General features: G+C 38.5%; 1 protein-coding gene across 2 annotated transcripts in view; it reads left to right on the top strand.

Moving 5' to 3' along the window:
• Nucleotides 1-23,098, top strand: part of LOC149787826 (peptidyl-prolyl cis-trans isomerase FKBP4-like) — a 93,848-nt gene that overhangs the window by 31,905 nt on the left and 38,845 nt on the right. For both annotated transcript variants that reach the window (XM_089974045.1, XM_089974046.1), the window contains exon 6: nucleotides 12,907-13,143. In XM_089974045.1, the coding sequence (XP_089830171.1) occupies nucleotides 12,907-13,143 (237 nt within the window). The remainder of the gene's footprint in view (nucleotides 1-12,906; nucleotides 13,144-23,098) is intronic.

The following is a 23,098-nucleotide window of genomic DNA, read 5'->3' as shown; positions in this document are numbered from 1 at the left end:
ACCGACACCAGCAGTCCAGCCAACACCAGCAGTCGCCTTGACATTACCAGCAGTCCAGCCATCCCAGCATGGAGACCTCTTGGCTGGAATGGGCCAACTACACAATGTTTACAAGGATCTTAGTGATAGATCCATCCATCTAGCTGGGCAGTCAGCACCATATCATTATTTCACTGGTGATTTTGATGAGAAATCTGCCGGTTCAGCTACGGCTTTGGAGCGGACAGCACAGGTGCATGCTGGACCAACATATGTGCAGCGATGGTGTTGGAAAGGCCAGCAGTGCTGGATCAGCCAATAGTGCTGTAATGCTGACAGTATGGGAAAGGCCGAAGATACCAGCAGTGATGGAAAGGCTGGTAGTGAGGCATTGCCGACAGTGTGGGAAAGGACTGGGATGCAGGAAATATTCGCATTGTAGGCAGTGCTGGATATTAGAGTATTTGTGGCTTATACTCAAGGGAGAGCTCATGTATTGCACAGATACGACTGAGCGGAGTTGTCAAAGCCACCCAGAATAACTTATGATGAGCTTAAAGCCTTGCCAGATGCTAACCTGGCACACAGTAAGGGTGATGAGTCATCAATAGTCGCATGTGCACCCACATCAACCCCTAGCATACAATAGTACAGTGGCTGTATGAAACTTATTTGAGTGCACTGGACCTCCCTGTTCCCTCAGAAGGGGAGGGGGTGATGATCCAGGTCAGTTGGAGTGGCTTCGTGTTTTGTTCATCAACAATCCCCTTGCCCCTCCACACGATACACCACATTGGGAGATGGCTGCCTTTCAATAACAGGATACAGTCACTCATAAAAGGTGCGGGAGCTTATATTAAGGACACATTCCTGAATGAGTTACTCAAGACTTGCTTTTGGCATGCAAACAGCAGGTGGAGGCCCATCATCAATTGGAGACTCTCACGATATTCAAGACAGGGAAGGCGACGTCATTCCACCTCCTGTCAGATAGGGCAAGTATGCCATTAGTCTCGATCTGACAGATGTATACTTCCATGTCCCTATCCATCATGTCTATTGCTAGTTTACCACCATACCATTATCAACTTATCATTCTTCCCTTCGGCCCTCATCAACCCTGGGCTCTCACTCACACTAGGTATGCCACTGTCTCCCCATTCCAGGTGTCGTCATCTACATTGACAGCAGCGTACCAGTGCAGCATCGTAAAGAAACACAGGGTAAGTTCCATCCTACTGCAAGGCGGAATAATCTCTCTTCTCTGCTAGATCATCCAGGCCTTTTCATGAACTGGGAAGTTTAGACCTCCATACATCCCAGAATTTTGTACATTTGGGCACATACTTCTTAACCAACTGGAATCTGGCACATCCCTTTGTGTTTGCGCTTCCAGAAGCGTCAAATTCGTTGAGTACGTTTCAAGATTTGTATTTCGTCTGGAGAGTTCTTGCAACTTTTCGGCTGTTATATGGCAGTGGACTTAACCCTGCTCGGCCGTTTTGTTATGTGGGCCTAGCCAGCACATTGGCACTATCAGTGGGGCAATCCTGGCTGGCTGACCATTGGAATCCTGCTGAAAAACCCCAGGCGGAAATAACATAAAGTACCACCATCAGTGTACTTGGTGGGAGTACCAATCTGTTGCTGACCTTCACTACCATTAGCGACATCTGGGGAATGTCCGCTACACATTAATATCCCAGAAAAGAAGGCTGTTATCAATACCTGCGTAAAGATTGGTCTTGGGGGTGAAATGGTCCTCTTTCGATCTGACATCACTTGGTGATGACCTGTATCCTCAAACAGGGAGGTACCAGACCACTTGTCCAATGTTCTGATTTGGCATTTTTCTACTTGGGTGCAACAATCTCCATATCAGCATATTATTCAGACAGCTTATGGCTGCATCAGTGGCTTCACCAAGAATCAATCCAGAAGGGGTCATGTCCTTCATACGGAATGTCGTCACTCGGATTCACACACTCAAAGGGCATCTGATGGGCTTGACAACAAGGTGGAATCAACAGCTACCCACCTTCATCTCCCCAGCTCAAGAAATTTGAGCTTGGGCTGTGAGATACACTGTCAGCCATCTGTAAGGGGTTGTAACCCTGTGCCACCTTCCTACCATACTGCACTTATGGGATCAGAATGGCAAGATGACTCCAATAGCCCCTCTTTCAGGGCACTTGCTGTGTATCACTTATCTATTTATCCCAATGATAATACACCCAGGAAGATTCCGGCCAACCTGAATTGACCATCCTCTTCTTCTACACACTCAGCTTTTACCAGTACAACCTTGTAAGTCAGACAATTAAAACCTTCATTTGTGGAGAGAATCTTGAGAGTAACCATCTGTATTGCCAATCGGCCTGCCTGTGTCTCTCAATGGCTGACTTTCTCTGGCTCTGTTCTTGGAGCAGGAACTGTTGAACCCCAATCATTGCCAAAGGCTACCGCCCTATGATATTGGACAAATTCCGACATCATGGCAACATGTTGGTGTGGGATAGAGACCTATCTGATCTTTTGGACAATATTGGTCTCCTTGAGCAATATTCCTTATTTGTCTCCAGATGAATCCAAGCAGGTTTTTCTAACATGACTAGATTTGAATCCTTTCGAACTTCTAGTCTACACATTGTTAAAGTCACTATCATGCAGACAATGTTTACTGATAGCTTCAGCTTCAGCATGCAGGGTAAGAGGGCTGCATCCCCTTTTATGTTCACCAGAATTCTCTTGAGTTCAGATCGGAGGGTTCAGTAGTTCTCAAGATACCATTGGGATTCAAAGCCCAGAACAGATTACCATCTGTTGGTAGTCAGCCATTACCCTGCTTACATAGCCAGGTCGAGAACAGCAGCCATGCAAGATTCTGTTTTTGCTCTCAGGGATCAATGATTGCAGACACATTCCGATTCTGTTTGTGTTCTCAATGATCTTTGATCTCTGACGCATTCCAACATCATGGCAGATGTGACATTGGGCATGATAAAGATCTCAGATCTGTTTGACAATTTGATCTCCAGCAACCAGAATCCATAACATTATCTCCAAAATGGAATTTGTCTTTGGTTGTAACTTGGCTCACATCAAGCAAGTTTGAACCTCTCACTCATGCTTTGCTAAAGTTCCTATTATACAAGACATGCTTCCTGATAGATTTAGCTTTCACATGCAGGATCAGTGAGCTACAATCCCTTTCAGTCTACCCAAACTATCGTCTTTTCAGTTCTGAACATTCATTTGTCCTCCTTACACAACCAGGCCTAGTTGCCATGATTCCATTGCCATCCATAGGTAACTGAACAGTCATCATTCATCCTCCCTTTTCAACAGACAAGTCTAGAGAGGCAGCCATGCAAGATCCTGTCTGCACCCTCAAGCACTACTTGAGATGCAGAGACAAGTCATGGCACGAGCAATGCCTCTCCTCACTTGGCTTACTGCCCCAATGTTTTGAGCAATCTCTGTGAGACAGAACACAGGATATCACATTTTACGGTCTTTATTCCTTGTTGAAGGGGGTCATATGCTGGGTGTACTCTGACATCTCATAAGATCAGAGTAGCCTCATGTTGACGCCCTCAGGGACTGCTTGAGACACACATAGACAAGTCTTGACATGCGCAAATATCACTTCCTTCTGGTCAAGTCCGGAAAATTAGGTATCACCCCTAAAGACCTTGCTTCATGGTTGAAGTGTGTTTTATGCTTGGTGTATTCTTGAGATCTCTCAAAGTCAGAGTCAGCTCATGAAATTAGAGCCATTTTTGCAAGCCTCACTTTCGTACGCAATGTTTTGAAGCAAGACATTATAGAACTTGTTGGCTGGCATGCAAAGTAAACTTTCTCAAGTTTTTACCTCAGAGATTTAGCATCGTAGAGACAAATGTTGGGTCTGGTAGGTCTGGTGGCAGCAGCACAGATGACCACCAGACCCAACTTGACCAATCAACACAGCCTATTAGCTTCACTGGATTCACCGTCGAATATTTTGTTAGGTGAGAAGATCTCAACTTCATCTTCTAAGCCATGTTTGTGTGCACACGTATATATATATATATATATGATCAAAGGATCTCAGGCTGTGGTGCAAAGGTAATCAGTAGAACAGGTTATCTTTCATTCTTTCTTATGCGGTATCAGGCCACTCATCTCCAAAAGGATACCCGAGGTTAGGCCAGATGCTTAGCATCCCCTCCTCCTGTTACTTATTCTTCTAACATGATGTGATTGGGGAACATATTTGAAGGAGAAAGCAAATTTTTAAAGTAAATTGTGTTTCTCTGAGAATACTTACCCAATCACATTACTTAACTCATTCGTCCCCAGTCCCTTCTGTATGCGTGATCCGGTTTCTGCATTCAATGGCCGATCCCGCATGTAGTTGTGGTTTGTTTACTGCATTCAATGGCCAATCCCGTCTCCAGTCGTGGTGAATGTGTGTCAGATAGAATGTCTCTGATTGGTTCCAAATGGTTTTTTTCCAAGAATCAGATCAATATTAAACCAATCAGAAATGATTTTACTTTCTTTTGTGCAAATTTGAATTGTTCAGAAGCCAAGGGTTACTAATTGAGAGCAGTTTCACTACATGTGTTCTGTTCATGAAAAATCATAAATGATGGTGGACGTAAGAGTGATTTTTGATGCGGATTAGAGCAAAAATGAGGAGTTTCTCGGGTTTGATCTCGAAAATATTGAGCAAGCAGAGGAAAGATATGTTTGGCAGTTGGATATTTTGCAAGATTTAGATTCGGACATAGAAGTTTCTGAGATTGAATCGTCAGAAGAGGATGCTGATATCTTCGGCCTGTCCAAATCCTGGACCTACAGCGAATATGGACAAGGAAAAAAGAGAAATTTTAATTTTTTTTATTTGTTATTTCCAGAGGAACTGTACTTGGACATTGCAAATAAAACCAATGCATGTGCCCAAAAATGCATCTTGGCATCACCAAACAAAACGTCGTATCCAACAACACCAGATGAGATGAAAGCTCTGATTGGGGCTCATGTTATGGGAGTCCTTCCTGCACCAGCCCAAGATATGTATTGGTATATGGACTAACATTTCCATCCTTCCTGCATTGACCTGAAATTTAGGCATGCAGGATTTGAAAATCTACAGAAATATTTTCATGTGACTGACACCAGCAACAACCCACCTCGAAAAACACCTGGTCACGACAAACTGGCCCACATTCGACCAGTATTGGAGCTTATTCGCAACACATGCACTAGAGAATACAATCCATGTCGTGAGGTGTCCATTGATGAAACAATGATTGGATTTTCAGGACAACTGGGCTTTAAGCAGTATGTGCCTCTAAAACCGAACGAGAGGCCTCACAGTATGGGTTCAAGTAGATGCTCATAATGGATATGTTAGGGACTTTCAGGTTTATACTGGAAGGACTGACAACAATCCAGAATTGAATCTTGGACAAAGGGTTGTTCTTGATTTGATGGAATCTTTCTTTCATCTTGGACACCATGTCTACACTGACAGTTTTTTTTTTACATCTCCAGACCTATTTCTTCAGCTTCGACAAAAAGATACGTATGGCTGCATAACAGTTTGATCAAAATGAAAGGGTCTTCCATCTGGATTAAACAAAGTAAAGCTGAAGGAGCAGGACCAAAGCATAATTAAACAGAAAGGAGACATAAGAGTTACAGTTTAGCATGAAAGAAGAATATCACTATACTGTGTACCAACTGTGACGGTGAGGCCATATCCGTTAGCCAGAAGCAGAAAGATGGTTCCATCAAGGGTATTCCATGTCCAGTCCCAGTCAAACTGTACAACATGTACATGAATGGAGTAGACTATGCGGATCAAATGCGAGCAACTTACAGCACTGGTAGAAAGTCCTTGAAATAGTGGAAGTATCAGGGTTTTTTCCTTTTTGACATTTCAATAGTAAATTCATATTTGCTGATGAAAGAATCGCGGAACCATAATATCGTACCAAAAACAACAGCGAAAGAGCTAGAACCCAGTTGGAGTTTAGAATGAATCTTGCACATCAACTACTTAGAGGATTTGTAGGTAAAAGGAAAAGATAAGTAGAAGTTCAACCCCTGCTTCAGCAAGGTCAACATTGGCCAGTGATCATGCCAAAGAAAAAACCTGCAAAATGTGTTCACTGAACAAAGTTTGATCTGAACCAACAACTGGATGTGAACAATGCCAAGTAAATTTATGTGCAAATTGTTTCAAACCATATCACAGATTAAATTTTATTGGTTTATTTCAATGAAATTAAGGGCTGATGACATGATCTTTCTAAAAATGTTGCACATAATTTTGTAAATAGTGTATAAATAAGTTGTGAAAGACTTGAACAAAATAGGAAATAAATAATCACTGTGTAGACAAGTTCATTTGGAATAATTGTTGAAACTTTCATGGATTTTTATTTATAAGAAGAGAAGTTAAGGTAAGAGTGAATGCATGTGCATGATGATTACAAAATTTTCCAAACAGGTAAAAACTCTCTGGTGCACAAGCAGCTAGACAAAGCTTAATGCTGCTGGGGCATAACAGCAGTGATACTAATAACAGTGCTGGGGCTGAATGAGTTAAAAACCCTCCCAACCACCCTGTCATGCAAGCATCAGCATTAATGTCTTGATTCTGACACCTGGTGGTATGATTGGGAAGTAATGGGCTAGAGGTACTGCCCTTTGAATATCTCAAAATAGACATGATGATTTTCATTTCTTAGTCAGGCTGGATTCACTCTGTAGCAGGCTAATATTCCTAATGTAATGTAATTGGGTAAGTATTCTTGAGAAACATACTTTACTTAAAAAATTTGCTTTCATTCAGTTTATTATCAAATAAGCTTACTATCTGGGGTGGTAGCCAATTTAACAATTTCTTTTCTTTCTGTAAGTTTTGGGATATAATCTAGGTGATGCATAGTTTAACCACAAGTTATTGCTCAGGGAATTATCTTGTCCAAAGTTATACTGTATAAATGGTATTAGCGGCCTCGTTGTTCCAAAGAAACAACTAATGCAAACCAAATGGTCTCTTCATCCCTCAGTCATATCGATACCCAATGGAACTGACCATTATAACAAGGTGGAATGCAAACTCATAATATTTATCTGTCCAGACCCAGATCTGAACCCCAGGGCAGTTTATACTCTCTCCTTAGATTGGAATGGTATGGATACCTCCACTTGTCCTCTAACAACTCTTATCCCAAGGATTCTGCAAAATGCAAGAGAATCAGAATGCCATCTCATCATTACCGCTCCCGTAAAGTGCAGTAATAATGTATAAGTGACTTGCTAAATCTGGCAGTGGGAATTCCATGGAAAAAGGGTATTTCCTCATCTGCTCAAACCATGTTGATGGTGAGAGTTCTATCCAAAACCAGTCTGTTGAACCTGCCTATCTGGATCATATTAAACAAGCCTTCAGGAACAAACAGTTCCCCCACCAAGTGGTGGAGAGAATTATTCAGGCTATAAGGCCTACCACTTTTAAAGCATGCAAGGGGAAGTGTAGAATTTTTTGTCAGTGATGCAAGCTAGGACTCATTATTCTGCTTAATGGCATCAATACCCAAATAGGTAACTTTCTACTATTGCTCTTCAAAGTGAAGAACTTAGCTGCCATCATGATAAAATATTACCATTCCACAATCTCAGACATGCTGTGTTATATAGAAGGGAGGATATATGAAATACAAAGACATCTCAGATCCTCTGGTGAATTAGGATTTGTCATTGCTGAAGGTATTGGCACTGTGCCCAAGTGGAATTTATTGTGGGTTCTAAAATGGTTCAATAAGGGACTATTTGAACTTCTCATGAGAGGATTATTTCATCTTGTATAAGACCTGCTTGCTATGTGTCAGAACTACTACAGGAAGGTTCAGCAAAATGCACACTTTGATGGTCGAACTATCTTCAGTTCCTTTGGGATAGGTCATTATCACTCCTTGCTTTCATTGCCAGGAATAGGCTTCTGATAATAGCAATAGTTTTTGTGGTGAAACTTCTCTGCAACTTGGGCTCATATTTGACCAAGAAACTAATTTTTGGAGTTTCTTCGATAATACCTACCCATCATGATACTGATTCACACTTCCATCCTCCCTCCAACTCAGTTACATGCTGTAGGAGAGCATGCATTCCACATCAGTAGTAACTAAAGTACAGATGGTATTTAGTGCCAGTCCCTGTATCTCAAGGGAGATCACTCTCACTGCCATCAGTGTGGAAGACAACTTTTAGCTTTTGATTTAAGGGGGCAGGGGCCAGTTTTTATGTACAAATTTAATGCCGTAATCAGCGACTTAGTATAAAAAAATACACAAGTGAGTTCAAAATTTTCCATATTTTTGGATACCTGTATTAAAACAAAGCATAAACATATTATTCACTTGACCAGAGAAGTCAATGGCAGTTCATGGCAGAAGTTTATGCACCCCAATCCCAAATTTATACCTGCATTTTTCATGTCCGTAGGTCATTTTTGACACCATGTGATGCTCACAGTGCAAACACAAGCCCTTTTCCTCAATGACAATTCTGAAAAAGTGTGTACTAAACAGGCTGATGTAATTGAAAATAGTTGTCATCCAAGCCATTTTTGAGATATTCTACTTGCCCCAAAGCCACGTGTTTACTGCTATAGGAGGCTACTCTTCTTCCTAGCCAACTATTGGTATTTCACTATCAACATACTGCAGAGCAACTATGGAAGGTGTACATGCCTGACATCAATTTCAAGAGCAACACAAGCCCGAAACACCTAGTTCACAAATATCTTTAAATAGTAAACAGTAATAGCTGAAAAAGTCACACCATAGCCTTAAGTTAAGAAATTTGCCATGGGGTCAATTTACGAAACTGGACCCTGCCACCTTAAAGACCGGGGGTGGGTGGGGGGGATGGTTTTGCAAGTTAGTGGTAATATTCTTAAGATAATATGATCAGGTAAATATTATCATTTTACTCTAGAAAATTGGTTTCTTTTTATCAGTCACCAAAGTTTTTGACTTTAGTGTGGTAAATTGAAGCATATTTGTTATTGTATTGAAACCACATGTCAGATTTTGATGGACTGTTGCCAGAAATAAAGACATAATATGATCACTCTAATCAAAGATGATTAGTCTAAAATAGAAATGAAGATGTATGCCATGATACTTCACAACTGTTGATGTTTAATAACAAACTGCAGCATGTAGTTAAAAGAATGGAGAGAACATTAGATACCTACCGGGGTAAACAGATCTGGCAGCAGAATTTTCCATATTTACTACATTTTTTGGATCAGTACCATTGACTGAAGATGATTGCTCAGTTAAATGTATTACATTGTTGACTTTAAATAGGCTGTAACCCAGACAAGTTAGTTGTGAACATGTGACTTAATATAGCAACCAGCAGCTTCACAAATAAAAAGAGATGTATCGAGGAGAATCTAAAAAAAATCTGATCTGCATCTTGGTACCACCATTGCCTTCAGTATATGATCATTTGCAATTCTGAATTAATAAAGGATTATTTCAAGTACAGTGACCCACATATTTTCATTCATGTTTCAGAAGTTAACATTCCAGATGTGTGCAAAATACTTTTTAAAAATCAGGATATGAGGAATCGATAAAATATTGTAAAAATACTTCCAAGTAGTCCAAATTTTGTTGAATCCTATGTAAATCAAATGACTGGACTTGTGTTACTAAAGTCATATCTTTACCTTGCTTCAGTGTAAAGTTGTAAAGACGGTAATGATTTGAATATCTGTTACCATAAAATGTTTCACAAAGTAGAGAAAAGTCTGAAAAGCTTCATATTAAAATAAATATTCTGGGCTAGGCTAAAAGGTACTTTTCATGGTAGCCAAGGCTATCATATAAGTCAAACCTGTTGTAAAAGCCATGTATATTAAGCAATCACCTTTCTTAAACGTCCAACTTTTCAAGGTCTCTTGCTTAAAATTAATATAGGGATTAACTTCTATTACAAGCCACCTATCTTTAAAGGACAATTGTCCAGCTTTCTAGAGGTGACTGCTTTACACAGGTTTGACCATAAAATTCTCAAGATTTGTGGTCATATGACTCAGTCTGATTGTGATCTGCTCATAATAAAGTAGATCTGATTGGCACCAATAAAGGTTCATGTTTATACATGTGAAACGAGAGATGACAGCTTATAAATCAGGAGATTTACAAAATTTGGTAGGGAGATTTAACTTCAGAAAAGTAGGATTTGTTGGGTCACTACATCAATATTTTTTGCCTATTTATATGAAACACTGAAACAAAATGACCCTGCCAACAGAATGAAATTGTTAGTTGCATGTAATTGTTTTATGCTGCTTGAAATTAGCAGCTAAATCTTTTTGCACTGCTTATGTCAGTTCATAATGATGTGATTATAGGCAGTATTGTCATCAATACACTACTCTGGAAGCTAGGTGTGAAAAAAATGAAAAATGAAAAATTTTATATAAAATTTTTATGTCACATAGGAGATAAAAGTGAGGGACAGGATTAATGGGAGACACACCCTCATATCTGAAGGAAGTTAGTTCAGTCCATTAGGTTCACCTGTATGTATGTTCTTGTGACCTTTGTAATTTCTGGTTCACTTACTTTTAGTAACTTGTCCTGTAAAGCATTTAGTAATAGGGAGAGCTATTATTAGGGGCATGATGTTCTGAATGTCCTTTTTCACTGTCATAAATTTGAAAGTTTTAATTTGATTGGTGAATTGAAAGGTTTAACAAAACATGACTTCATATCCGTGTCTGTCAGCTCTCCGTTAAGAGGTAAATCTAAATTTCAATCAGATTTGATCTTAAGATGGCTCTTTCTTTCCAGTAGAATCCTTCTTACTTGCAAGTCAGTCATTTCTCATAAAGTAAATTGTGAGTCAACATGGGTTCGAACCCCAGGCAAGTCATACCAAAGATTTCTAAAAATGGTACTAAAAGCTGTCTCACTTGGCGCTCAGCATTAAGAGGTTAGTGTTAGGAATGGTCACCTGGCATCAGGATAATGTGACTAGGTTGGACAATTTTGCTACATGTCTGTGGCATGATGTCTCAGTGCTAGACATCACTTTAAACTGCCACACTGCAGACATCATAGCGATATGACTGAAAAATTGTTAAAGCTATGTTAAAAATCTAAATCACACACACATTTGTCTCAACCTATTTTTAAAGTAAATGTCATTGACAGGATATGCAGTATTGTTAGATTTGATTTTAAATCAGAATTTATTGGTAAGTGCAGTTGTATGGGAAAATATGAATGAGTTTGTCTGAATAATACTGCATGACCTTGGGGGTGCAGTATTAGTCTGAAAAATAAGTTCATATTTTCCCATACAAATGCAGTAACCTTCTTATTATATACTCATTTTGTTTTTCCTCCCAAGGTATATATAAAAAAACAATACACAAGAAACAAATTAATTAAATTTATACTGTATTCCAAAATAATTACATAACTGTAGATTCATCAGTACACAGTAAAAATATTAATGCACAGATAGCACCACCTAGTGATCCTTGAACTTTGTTGTGTTTGACATTAATTTTAAAAAATTCTCATTTTAGCCATCTTAAAATTGAAATTTAGAGTCAAATTTTGAATAAATATGCATTGAAATTTTTTTTCCATCTGGTCTGGAATGGAGAGACTTTTTGTTGATCAAACTCAATTTTGCTTTTCTGCTTGTGATGGATTACATTTATTAGCTGAGTCGATTCCATATACATATGATTTGAGCAGTGGACTGGCATTGAATCAGCCACACATCTGTTCCATCATTGATTGTTTGGAATCATAATGTGTGAAAACATTTAATTGAAATTATCAAAAGACATTATGGAATATCACATTCATTTCATTTTGAGTGCAGTAAGGAGAATGTGATTTCTGTTAGAAATGTAGTTGAAATTACAGTACAGTTTTGTGGTATGTATCAACTTTTGGAACCCATGACATGGGCTATGGGCTGTGTAATTCAGGTTTAGAGAACTAATCAAGAAAGTACATTTTGAGGAAATTCAAGATGCAAAAATGTAAGTGTATTTTTATTGCCATTCTTATTGCCAGCTAATGACAACGTATGTTTATGCCCTGTCACTTGCATGCTCACTCTTGGTGGGACCCCAGCTAGTTACATGACATTTATAGCTTTTAACACTAGCCTACTTAACAAAACATTGTATCAAAAACCTTAGAGAAATTTGCAAAGCAGCTACAATGTGGCAGCTAATGGATATAAGACTTTTTCATTGCCTTGGCTTATTGGCTGAGGCTCTTAGTTTCCTACCAAAACCTTCAGTGCCATTTTTTTTCTCGAATTCAGTATTTTGACTGCCTTGTAAAAAGGTAGATATGTGATAGCCCTTGGTCTCAATATGCTTTTCTATACTATTGTTATAGACCTTAGAGAGCACTAGTCATAGTCTGAACCATTCTGTTTGCAAAAATTTGATGAACATTTCTCTTAAGTAACTCTTTAAATGATCAGAATGGTATTTTCAGTACTGCTTCTCTCATGTTTGTTTTGGACATTGTGAATATCATGTTCATTTGTTTGCTTGTTTGAAAGTTTAATTTGTGACTCAGTGAACTCGTGTACATCATTAACTTTATCTTCTCTTCTTTCAAATGGATGAAACAGTTTGTTTAGTTCATCCACAAACAATTTTAATAAATCAAAAGCTTAAGCATCTACTATATTAGCATACATTGTTTTTTTTACAGAGTAGTTTCTAACACATAATACTATTTTTAGACATGTGTCATACAATATGAAGTAGTTTAGTATGGAAAAATACTGCACGATTCTAACTATGTGAAGTTAACAGAGAAACAACATGAGCACATAAAATAAGTGTACTTTATTCTTTTACAGGAAGAGAATTACAAACAGGCAGAGAAGTTTTATGAGAAAATAGTGAACTATCTTGAGTACACTACAAGTCTTTCAGAAGAGAACAAACCCAAAAGAGACAGCTTATTACTCACAGCTCATCTCAACTTGGCTATGACTTACATCAGGATGGAGAACTATGCTTCCTGTGAGACCCAGTGTGGAAAGGCCTTAAAACTGGACCCTAATAGTGAAAAAGCATTCTTTCGGCAGGGAATAGTAAGTTTTTTATTGCCCAAAATATTTACCTGTATGCGAATAGAACAAAAACAATTGCATGATTATGCAGTTGTAAACTTTCTGAACTCATTCCAAGACATAACTTGTTTGAAAGTGGCATAAACTGCAGAAACTAAAATAACTACACCTTCTAGTTATAACACTGCCCCTGCAAAGGAATTGGCTAGTCCACTTGCCCATATGTTGCATATTTGTTCACTTAATATCTACTGAACCCATTGAAACATCTCCGTGAAGCATCATATTTGTTTTGAACATGTCTAGAGTTTGTCCTGCACAAAATGGAGTTTGTCTGATTATCACCTTAACAATTGACCCATTTTCATTACAAATTGTGTCTGTCTATCCATCAATCACATTCTCATCTGATTAAAATCTCGAGACCCATTTTAGATATTTTCATGAAACATGGTATACATTTATGTCATGATAAAAGTTTGTGACTTGTTTGAGATATTTTCATGAAACATGGTATACATGTATGTAATGATAAGAGTTTGTGACCCATTTTAGATATTTTCATGAAACATGGTATACGTTTATGTCATGACAAGAGTTTGTGACTTGTTTGAGATTTTTATATGGAACATTCTATATATTAATGCCATGGCAAGTTTTTGACCCATGAGATATTTTCATGAAACATTGTATACATTGATGTCATGACAAGAGTTTGACTCATTTGAAATATTTTCATGAAACATGATGTACATTTATGTCATGACAGGAGTTTGTGACCCTTTTGAGATATTTTCATGAAACATGGTATACATTTATGTCATAACAAGAGCTTGACTCATTTGAGATATTCTCATGAAACATGGTATACATTTTATCATGATAAGAGTTTGTGACCCATTTAAGACATTTTCATGAAACATGATATACATTTATGTCATGACAAGAATTTGTGACCCTTTTCAGATATTTTTATGAAACATGGTATACATTTATTTCATGACAAAAGTTAGTGAGAAATTTGAGTAATGGCTTTGTTAGATTAGTACTTTTTTGGTTGTTTCCCCAGATTTAGCTCAACTTTTCACCAACCAGATAAACTTATGGGATGCCTTTTGTCTGTCATCCATCATTTGCCTTCTGTTGGCACAAATTTGTTATTGCTACTCTTTCTAACCTACTTGGAGGACACTCATATCTATTACAAATAATACCACAGAAATTGGTGCTTCTCATTACATCCATTATGGCCATCACAACAGCTGTCTTGAAGTCTTGATATTACTATTTCTCCTGAATGGATGCCCATATCAACATCGGGGTTTCACTAAATCACTTCTTATGATGTGCAGTTGGCCCTAAATGACATATAGTTCACCCTTAGTGAAAAGGATGTCATCCGACATCCAATATGGCTGCCATAGTAGCCATCATGAAAATTATTTTATCACTACTCCAGAACAGAAAGTCCTTTCAACATGGGGTTTGCACCAGAAGACTTCTTATGATGTCTGGTTTGTCCTAAAAGACAAATGTGCCAGTCTTAGCTCCAGTATGGTTACCATGGTGGCCATCTTGAAAATCTTGTTAGTTTCCTTAGATGAATGATCAAATTGATGTGGAGTTTCTCACCAGAAGACTTATTATGTAGTCAAGTTGCACCTAAATGCAGGATTGTACACTTCCTTGAAAACCCCAAAAGTACTAGATTTGTCTTGTTTTTTTTTAATAAAAAGAATTAAATTCAGAACCTTTAAATTTGTGAAAGTTGACATTTTAGTTTCAAAGTCATTGAAAACTCCTTGCCAATTCTTCTGATTTCCAAAAATTATTTTGGGCCATTTTTATTACATATTAACTGGATTATTGGCATGAAACAGTTCATCAGTGATCTTGGTCTGTTTTGTTGCTGATCTCTGGAGTTTCAGCTTTTTTTGTTGGTTTATATCACTGGTCATTCTGTATATGACATCTACTACAGTCAAACCCACTTATCTCGACCTCGGTTATCTCGACAACCCACTTATGTCGAGCGTTTTGGTCCGGTCCCGAAAAAATTCTTCTTTGTTATGCTATTTTTTACCCGCTTATCTCGACCTCTGTTAAGTCGATAACCCGGTTATGTCGGGCATAAGTTTCGGTCCGAAGTAACATGTGGACCCGCTTAATTCGACGAAATGCAACTTTTTAACGTCAATCTCACAGAAATTGTACAAGAAATAGTCAGCAAAAGCGATCGATTTTCAGGCACAATTTTGGTCCGTTACGGCAGTAGTCACATGTTTATTTCATATTCTTTCTATTTTTGGTTCGTAAGAGTAGCTTAATCGATTAGTTTATTAAGAATATATCATGTTCACTACATAAAATATTCAAGGATTCACAAAGACAAGAGTGTGTACAAATTACAATGTAACTTTATTTTACGAAAACGCAGAATCTTAGATGTCAGCTACATGTGTATTTTATCATTTCCCTTTTATTTCTTAAGGTACATTTCAGATATGAATTATGTTCCGAAGTACATGTATACAAGAAACAACAATCAAGGAGATACAAGTAATGAAATATTATGTACATGTACACATTAATAATCAATGTGCAGACGGAAAAGTGCTGATCGGCTGAATATTCAGGTCATGAAATTGCTCCATATGCACGTAATATCATGACGATTTATTGTATAGCATTTTATGACAAAATAGCCAAACATGTCAGCAATATTTTCAAAATATCTAGGAATTATAAACTGAACATAATGTAGTGGAAATACAAAAATATACGGTAAAATTACCTACACATACATGTACAATAAACGCATACTATATATGAATAAAAAAATGAATACATGTACTTTTTTCATTTTGAATCTATACATCTATAAAACACACAAGTACATAAACATATCATAATGTGCACTACATTATTTTTGTAGAAAATATGAAGTAATATCAGTCTGCTTTTGTTTACTCCGGTGCTGATTTGTAACGAACGATTCAAAAGCACTTACGTTTTCATACATATGCTCGGCACCGTCGACACTTGCCACAAACAATTTCATTTTTTTAATGCATTCAGCCATTTCACTGTAGCTTGGGATAGTGATAGGCTGATCATCATCATCATCATCATCATCTTGCTTGCATGATTGTATCTGCTTCGTTGTCACCGATTGGATTATTTCCTCATCAGTAAGTTCACCATAGGCATTGGCATCATCATCCACGTGAACATAATTAGAAAATTCATCCCGAGCAATGCCTATGGAGTCCGCAATCTCATCAGCCATCGCTTCAAGACCTATTTCTGATTGAGGCTCTTTAATTTCTTGTGCAATTAAACACTGCTGGTGAAATTCTTCATCAGAAATTTCCGGAAAAATACAATGGAACCAGCAGTTTTGAATGGTTTTCGGCGATACACTGTTCCAAGCTGCACGGGCATACATGATGGCGTCTAGCAGAGTTGGTTTATAGGATCGCTTTTCCTCAACTGCAAGCAAATAATTGCAAACTAAAGCTTTCCAATAATGGATTTTAAAAGCCTGAATTATTCCTTGGTCGAGTGGCTGAAGCTTACTGGTAGCATTGGGAGGAAGAAAATACACTGTGATTGCTTGTAACCCTTCTACACGTGGGTGAGCACGGCAGTTGTCTATTATCAATCGGCACACTTGAAAGAATCAAAAGTCAGTTTCCAGTTTCCGGTTTGCTTTGCAATAAAATAACCTTTGTATTTGATATCCTGCCGGTAAGTTCAAAGAATTAGTTTACTGCTCGCTACCGGATGTGTTTATTCACCACCCGCGCATCTATTTATTTGCCATCTGGAATCATAATTGATACAAACTCGCATTGATGCCTGCGGGGTAAGTAGTCTACTCAACATTAACTTGCTTTAATAAATACTCTTTGTAACCTATGCTAGCGAAATGAGTGTCATTTGCACTCACAGTCAATGTACATGTACATGTACATGTATTTTCAAAAACATTTATTGATCTTTATCTGCGAGATACTGTCATATATTAACCTGGATATAATACAGTCTTGGTTATTTTGCACCTAACACCGTGTTATGCGTGAATGGCGGGTGCCTGAAAGCAATCGGTGGATGTTTCTCTCTCACTCTCTCGTTTGTGATTTTCTTTGATCCATTTTTCAATCTGATAACATATTCAAACCTCTGAGTACAATCAAACATGATTTGTTTTTCAATATTCACATCAATTATAAAAATGCGTCGTGTATTATCTGACATAAGTGATGCACACTACAGTAATGGATGCATACGCTACATGTGATATAAAGAGTTCATAGATATATTTTTTCTTTAATAAATTACTTATGATGATAAAAAAGGAATAAATGATAACAACACCAGGTTAGTTCATTTCATTTTATTATCAATTAAGCGTTTTGTTTATTTTATTGTAACATGCAGTGGGAGGGGATTCCAGTAAACACCAGCAAGAGACAGGAGTAATGCTCAAGGACATTTTTAAAATTACCGGTTTTTATGAACCCGGATATCTCGGGACCCGGTTATGTCGACGATTTTTTTACACCCCCGACGTAATCGAGATAACCGGGTTTGACTGTATCTGTATTCGAGATACTAGAAATTTATTTTTGATGCCCTGGAAAGTCAAAAAATAGTCATTGAATTTCACTTGTGTAGAAGCATATAAACTCTAGATGACACAATATGGCTGCCATAACTACCATCTTAAAAAACTTATTATCAAACAGGAAGTCATATCAACATAGGGTTCTCAGCAGAAGACTTCTTATCTCCAGTTGGTCCTAAAGGAAAATGGTGCTGATCTGACCTCAGATTGTAGCCAGTTGGAAAATCTTGCTATCCTTCTTGATGGATGGTCGTATTGACTATTGACTCGGAGTTGTCACAAAAAGACTTATTATGGTGATTAGATAGTCCTGTAAAGTTCTGTACAGATGGTAGATGGTCATCCTCTTTGAGGGACTCTTGTTTGAGAACAGTATTTACACAGTATTTTTTGATGTGTATTCAAGAAGTACTCAGTGTCTGACAGATCAGTTACTATTGCAATTTCTGTAAAAATCCAAAGTACATGTATTTCTTCTTAAAGTTTTACTTTTTAGTGAAAATTCTTTAAACAAAATTCATGAAAATTAAATGCAGTATTGTTATATCTGAACAGTGCATAGCATCATTAACCCTTCTTGTTATTTCTTGGCAGAAGAATGCTACCTCTATTGCACCTGTAAAATATTGCTACATTTCATGTTAGACCAGCCGAAATAAGTGCACCCCAAGCAGGCTTACTGGATTGATTGCTTATGTTACCAAGCAAGCACAAGATAATCAATTTCACTGGCTGACAGAAACACTTTGATGTTGATTACCTTGGGGACCGCTCTGGTGACCTAAGTGGTTAGAGCAGAGGTGGGCAAACTTTCCAGTGCAAGTGCCGCATACACAAATTTACACCTTGTCGCGGGCCGCATAGTTCATTAAGTAAAATAATTAATATTTGAAATAGCAAAAACAAAAGGTTTTTCTAAATAACATCATAATTAATTTTCAGTTGTTAATATGTTATTAATATTTGAAAACTTAAACTTAAACTTCAAAAGAAGCACATTTATTTGATAAACAGAGTAACATAAACAGAGTCAGTGTGAATGATGACTTGTTCCTAGGCCACATGAAAACCCTTGGCTGTCATGAAAGCCCGCGACCCGCGGGCCGTAGTTTGCCGACCCCTGGGTTAGAGTGTCTGCCTCAGATGTGGGAGGTCGCAGGTTCTAACCTCAGCCGAATCAGACCAAATACTTATAAAAATGGTACTAGCAGCTGTCTTGCTTTATGCTCAGCATTAAGAGGTTAGTGTTAGGACAGGTTTGCCTGGTGTCAGGATGATGTGACTGGGTGGGACATGATGCTTTGTGTCTGCGGCATGATGCCCCAGTGCTAGACATCACTATAAACTGTCATGCCACAGACATCATAGCAATATGACTAAAATTGTTAAAGCTTTGTTAATAATATACATCACACACACACACATATTACCTTGGGCACCAAACAAGAGCATATGGTATATGATCATGGATAAAAAAACATAAGAGAAGAGAAGATGACCCATTATATCCAAATAATCATACAAGAAAGATAAAATATAAACTTTAATACCAGAAGTAACATTTTAAGGCATGAAGAATAATATTCTTGGTTTCATAAAAATTTTACAGTTTCACCTCTGATTGATATTTTACATTACTCTGCTTATGATACTAAAGACAATGTCAATATTGTTGTCAGATGTATAGATAATGGACAGGAAAGTCACTTTTTAATTATAAGATTTAACTCATAGAAACCTTAATAAATGTATTCTTGAAAACAGAGTTAAGGCATTTTTTTTTAAGGAAATCCTCAAAATGGACTTGGAGATAAGGCAAGATTCTTTTTAAAATAATTATTTTATGACTAGGCTCTCCCCTCCCCCCATTTCCTCCCAGGAATGGGTAGGAATTCTAAAAAAGTTTGCATGTCAGCAGACCTCCCAAATCATATACATCTCTTCCTGAATAACTCGAAAGTAGTGGGGTCCATAAAAATCAATTGTGGCATAAGCAAGGGAGACTCGGCTTTTTGTTAGCAACATCGTTCTAATTTCTTGTTAGAATATATTCCCCAATCACATTACGTTTGGAATATTAGCCTGCTACTTTGTGAATCCTGCCAAACTAAAAGAAGAAAATTGTCTTATCATGTCTATTTCAGATAGACAAAGGATATTAACTCTTGCCCGTTACCTCCCCTTGGCACTGCCAGGTGTCGCTAATTTTCAGCCTTGCTGCAGTACTGATCACCTTATACAGTTCATCCTCTGACAATCCAAGCTTTATTTTTTTGTTCATCATTCCTTTTGGATCTGTTGTGAGAATTAATCAATCTGTTGCAGGCTGTATGCATTATTTTACAATTTCTGCCAAATTTGAGTGATTTTGTCACCTTTTGGGACTTTGTCTTTTAAGAATCCCATTCCACCATGCTTTCATTGATGTTCTTTAAGGTCATTATGAGTTAGCGGGACTTTGACTTTTTAGATTACTCTGTCCATTATATAGCTATTATTAGTGAAATTCTAAAGTGCAGCTTGATAATTTTTGCTTGTTTTATTCATATTTCATGCTGTACTAAGCATTGTGCATAAGTTCATAACAAATCCATAGGTTTCTGTTATGACAGTGATTTAGCGAGTTAGTAATTTCAGATACATTACTAGTTTCTGCTTTTTCTTTTTTGTGTTGTTTCAGTGGAATGTCATTTTGTTTGAAGTATAAAAGGTTTAAGCCCAGCATTGTTTGTATGAAATTATGTACTTCAGTGTCATCATGCTACATATGCAGCATTGGTCAGAGAACACCTGGACAGTAGCGCTCCACAAAGCAGCCAAGGGGAAAGAAAGGAAATCAAAGAAGGACAGTTCTGATATCCTCAGCCTTCTCCCCAAATTCACTTCCATTGTAAGTCTTCTGTTTGGACACTGGGGAACCCCCTAAAAAGTTTGTCAGGTGCAAACTATGGCTACAGTTACTTCAGCAGCAGGGGTTGAAGAGAATTCAGGAAGCATACAGCCTTTTTTCAAACAAATGCATTGTCTGGTACAAGAGACAATGACACAGCTCCAAATATCTTGGCAAATTTTGCTCCTGTTCCATTGCTTGCTCCTGCACCTTTTTCAGATTCATTAGGGTAGTATTCCCCTAATTTTTGGCAGCCCAGTGGGCATAAGTCCCCCTGCATGTCCAAGTATGGCGTTCAGGCCTGTATGTCAGGGTGCATGAGGTTCATACCAGATCTGTTGGATCCAACTCTTAATACTGACGCACCTTTGCCAGCCATCCAGCCATCACTGGCTGTCCAAACATCACTAGCCATCCAGCCAACACTGGCAGTCCAGCCGTCCCAGAATGGGGACCTTTTCATTGAAACAGTCCAGCCAGATAGTCCATATGGGGATATAAGTGACATCTCCAGCCATCAAGTGGCCAGTACTGGTGATAGCCAAACCATTTTATATGCTACCAGCATCTGGGCTGACCACATGCCGTTCACACCAGCCAGCAGTGCAGGCTATGTCAGCCATTTAATTGCTTACTGCCCTTAAGGGAGGGCTAGTGATTTGCCAAAATTTGAGTCATCCTTGCCACCTGGCATGACTTATGCAAAGCTACAAGCCAGCCTGGAAGAGGACTCAGCACACAGTGAGTGCGAAGAGATGCCAGCAAATCAGTCTTATTCAGATCTGACTGGACTCAGCTGAATTCAGCTTTTGAGGAAATCTATCAGGTATTGGCCATTTTGCAATGCCCTCCACCATGTACTGCTACCCAGGGAGTCAAGGCTTCAGTTGATTTTGGGGTGAAGGATCAGATGCCATCCTTCCAGCTCCTTTTACAATCTGCAAAGATTAAAGTGATTAATGACCAGCTTTTGGGTTGGACTGGCAATTCTAATGCGTTCTTCTGTGAAAGCTATGTTCAAGTGACATTCTCCTCTCAGTGGTATCATACTCACTCCAGTGCATTCAGTACAGATCTTTAAACTCTCAACAAGAATTTGGCAGCCATCCAAGTTGGCTCCATTGTACTAAAAAGTGGATAAGAACATGTTCCATGCCATGTCCAAACTGGTTCAGAACATCTTGGCAGCATCCTCAGTGTTAAATGTGGCCTCATTGGCATTCTTCCAGCTTGCCGAGTAATCCAACAATAGCCATGCCTGGGATACGACAGCAAGGATCACTTGGGTCCTTAACTGAGCATCTCACCATACTATGGTTATGTCTTGATGGCTTCTGGCAATTTTGACCTAAGCCAATGAAACACATATCTATGGTCAGCGTTGCTTAAACTGTACCATACTCTTGCTTCATGGACAATCCCATTTGGAGGACGAATCGAAGAAGTTCAGAGGTAAGCAGCTCAGGAAGTGCTCTTCCAAATCGCGGCTTCCCCCACACTGGAACTTGGACCCACTCAGCCCCTGCTAGTGCAAAGGGATATTCAGCAGCCCAGACGGGATTTCCTCAGCCAGATCTGCACCAGTATCAGTTCCAACCCAGTGCCAGGAGACCACAGCCTGATTCTGATAGCCCCTCTAATGTGAGACAAGTCCTGGGTTACTGATCTACTCAGTCTAGTGATGGATCTGCCCAGGAAGATCCCAACCATCTGTGCCCAGGCTGTCTTCTTCATGCTTGGCTCTTATCAGGACAGCCTTGCATGACAAATAATTTAAACCTTGATTGTGGAGAGAATCTCAAGAGCAAGAAGGCCATCCACTCCGAATGCTTGCAAGGGAAAGTGGCATGTTTTCAGTTACTTCTGCCAGACCTATAACATTGTCTCTTTGAGTGCCTCAATCCCTCAACTGGCTGATTGTTTCTCTGTCTTTTTGAAAAGAAACACTTGGTCCCCATCACTATCAAAGGTTACCACTCAGTGATATCAGACACATTCCATGGCAGATATAACTTTGGGCATGATAAAGATATTTTAGCCAGTTTTGATTTCTAATCGACCAAAATTTCTCACCTCTGTTTCCAAAATGGAACCTGTCCTGGGTTTTAACATGGCTGAATGAGTAAATTCGAGCCTCTAGCCCACACTTCATTCAAGTTTCTATTATAGAAGACATTGTTCCTGATGGCTTTAGCTCCTGCATGCAGGATAAATGAGCTACATGCCCTTTCTGTTGACCCAAAGTATCTATAGTTATATTGGATAGTTCGATAGTCCTCTTGCCACAACCAGGCTTTGTAGCCAAAACCGGTTACCATCTGTCAGTAACCAAGGAGTCATCATTCGCTCCCTATCTTCCACAGACAGGTTGAGAACAGGAGCCATGCAAAATCCTATTTGAGCCCTCAAGCACTACTTGAAATGCACAGAGACAAATCATGGCATGCACAAATGCC

Source organism: Sinohyriopsis cumingii, chromosome 11, assembly GCF_028554795.1.
Source record: "Sinohyriopsis cumingii isolate HCF-2022 chromosome 11, ASM2855479v2, whole genome shotgun sequence".
Classification (NCBI taxonomy): Eukaryota; Metazoa; Mollusca; class Bivalvia; order Unionida; family Unionidae; genus Sinohyriopsis; species Sinohyriopsis cumingii.
Note: the sequence above shows the minus strand (reverse complement) of the source record. Positions and strands in the feature narration are given on the sequence as shown.